Source organism: Myotis davidii, unplaced genomic scaffold (genome assembly GCF_000327345.1).
Source record: "Myotis davidii unplaced genomic scaffold, ASM32734v1 scaffold472, whole genome shotgun sequence".
Classification (NCBI taxonomy): domain Eukaryota; kingdom Metazoa; phylum Chordata; class Mammalia; order Chiroptera; family Vespertilionidae; genus Myotis; species Myotis davidii.
In genome coordinates, this window is record NW_006283774.1 from 1715309 (window position 1) to 1718119 (window position 2811).

A 2811-nucleotide genomic window follows, 5' to 3' on the forward strand; every position below is an offset into this window, starting at 1 on the left:
GGGGGTGAGGCAGGCACATCGTCTCCACACCGGCACTCGCTGGGAAATAACCTGTACTTGGCAACCGGGGGTAGTTTTTCTCGCCAAAGATGGTCTGATGTCGAGGCCCATTCATTAAATCTCCAAGCCTCAGGAGCCCCAGTTTTGCTCGTTAGTAAATGCCTGTCAAAGCCCTACGCAAGGCAATTAATTCACTTCCAGAAAATTAATTTTTAAAATTAAGCAAAGAGAGAAGAGCTGATTTGGAGCGAAGACAATATTTATGCCCTATTAATAATGGGGTTAAAATATGTGACTAATTGTGTTTACAAAACAAACGGGAAAACCTGCTGCAACAAGTCCCCGTGTGGCTGCGAGAAGACCTTCACCGGCTGGAAGGCCGGCCCGACCACGTGGTGCGGAGCACTCGTGAGTGTGCACCGCTCGCCAGACTGCAGAAAGCTGGGCTTCCTGTGCGTTCCTCTCCAGCCCTCCATGGTGCTCCTCCCCGCCTGTCCCCCAGGCTGCTGGCCCACTCGCGTGTGCCTCCCGCTTCCTCTGAATGTGGCTGTCCCTGCCGTCGAGCACCAAGACCCAGCTCTACCCCCTGCTGGCTCGCCCCCACTCACACGGCCCGTCTCCCTCTCCACCACGGCACATCTGCGGGGCACTGGCCCACTACCCGTGTGCAGGACAGGCCTCCGTGCGGAGGGGACCCCATTCCAGACCACGGAGCCCGGCTGCCCAGGGCTCTGCCTCCTGTCCGGACCTCAGGCACAAGAAGTGCACTTCCTCCCCCTGCAGCCAATAGGGCCTCCAGTGTCCTGCAGCCAAAGGCAGCTGAGAGCACATGACGCAGAGCCCTGCCCTGCCCTGCCCCGGGAGGAGGCCCAAACCTGAAGCCCGTCATGGTGGCCTTTCCTGGGCCCCAGCGCATCTCCCTCCGCGTGAGACAGGCCCCTGGCATCGCACGGGCCTGCAGGCTGCTTCCTCGCACTTGGTGTGCAGAGGCAGGACATCGAGGTCCCGTCCCTCAGGAGCGTGGCCCAGAAGGAGCCCAACCTCCTTGCCCACCGCAGTCCCAGGCTGGGCAGGAAGCCGCGGCCGCCTGCCCACCACGACCCACAGTGCCAACGCCACTCGCTTCGCACAAGATCAGGTCGGAGCCCGCAGAGGAAGAGCGCCCGCCCCTCTGAGAACACAACCTGCAGCTCGCTCCAGGCCTGCGGGTCTCCAGGGCCCGAGGAACCTGTGACAGAAACACAGACACCAACACAATGTTCTCATGGGCAGCGGGCGCCAACCCCAGAAAAGCTGCAGGCGGAATTCCTGGGTTTCCTGATTCTCCTTCGAGTTGGACAGTCCGTGGGGGTGGAGGCCCGTGGGCTTGCCAGCCGCTGCGAGAGCCAGATGATATTTTCACGGCCTTATTTTAGGATGAGTAACTTTGTAAACAGCCCCAGTGACCAATCCACAGACAGCTTGTTTAGACCCTTACTGAAGCAGAAGGTCACCAGGGAGGCGGACGTCCCGAATGGGCGTCAGGCACGTGACAAAGGGCCGTGGCCTGGCAGTTGGGCTCCAGACGGGCCTGACCTCACGTGCTCAGTGCCGACGGGGGACAACGCGCCTGCTCTGGAGGCGTGGGATCAGAATGGGGGCAGAGCTCAGCAGCTGGGAGCACCCGGAGAAACGCCTTCCTAACAGCGCGCCCGCCCCTGCCTCTCACGGGACGGGAGGGTTTCAGAGAACAGGGACTGTGGGACAGCTCCCTTCACGGCAAACGTGGAAAAATACCGTGAGAGTAGAAGGAAACGGTTCTAGCAGAAAAGGCAAAGGAACCTCTGAAACACTTTTGCTGAAAAGAAAGAACATCAGGGCCCAGTTAAAATCAGAGGCTCTGGAGCCTGAGGTCAGCATGCACCCCAAATCTAACACTCACACTGGGTCCCCCCTAAGTTCCCTGCTGCAGGGAGAGGACACTTATGCCTACCTCTTAGGTTGTTTTGGGAAATAGACATATAAGCAAATAAAAAATCGGCCACTTAGAGCAGTGCCTGGCACACGGAGAGCCCTCAGCGGGCGTCAGAAGCGCCGTGGTCATGGCGGTTGTTACACTTCCTCCTCCAACGCCCCCAACACACAAACAGGACATCCCCGGGCCTCCCTCTGAGCCTGGGACCCACCCTGGCCCAGGCCCTGCCAGCCAGGAGAGACGGAGCTGCCAGCCCAGCCCTGACGAGTTGATTACTAGTGCCTTGACCTTGGGCACGTGACTGACACTCTCTGTGCCTCAGCCCCCCACCCCCCGGAGATGATGGCCCACAATTCGCACGGCACAGCCTACTTTAGCGTAGAAACTACTGGCTCAAGAAGTGAAAATCCTTCCCAGAGCAGATCACATTCAACTCGGGACTGTAGCTTCCTGCTCACTGCCGGGCAGGGGCCCAAGAGAGCCCAGCCCTGAACCCCGCGTCTACCCCCCATGACTGGGTCACATGTAATGTGGTGGTGAAATGGTTCAGAAAACTAAAATTCATTCTTCAGAAGCAAACTGTTGTGACTCTAAAAATCACTTTTATGAGATTCCTAAAACATATAGATACACCGTTGACTTAAATGAAATTTTGGTCAATAAGTTAAAAAGTCGTACAAGGCAACAAGTGTAACTGCCAGAGGAAAAGAACTAAGAGAGAAGATCTGTTTCTCTTCCTTCTTCCTGCCGGAAGAAGCCCATGTGCCTGCCCACGGCCAGCAGCCTACGCTCAGCCCGGGGCCCACTCACCGTCTTCGCCGGGGGCTGGGGCTGGCTTGGAGGCGGCAGGAAGCCTG

General features: G+C 58.1%; 1 protein-coding gene across 1 annotated transcript in view; it reads right to left on the reverse strand.

Annotated features, from left to right (window-relative positions):
• Nucleotides 1-2811, reverse strand: part of GRB10 (growth factor receptor bound protein 10) — a gene marked incomplete at its 3' end in the record, with an annotated part of 76430 nt that overhangs the window by 20150 nt on the left and 53469 nt on the right. Inside the window, exon 9 of the mRNA XM_015566792.1 lies at nucleotides 2765-2808. Coding sequence (XP_015422278.1) covers nucleotides 2765-2808 — 44 coding nt within the window. The remainder of the gene's footprint in view (nucleotides 1-2764; nucleotides 2809-2811) is intronic.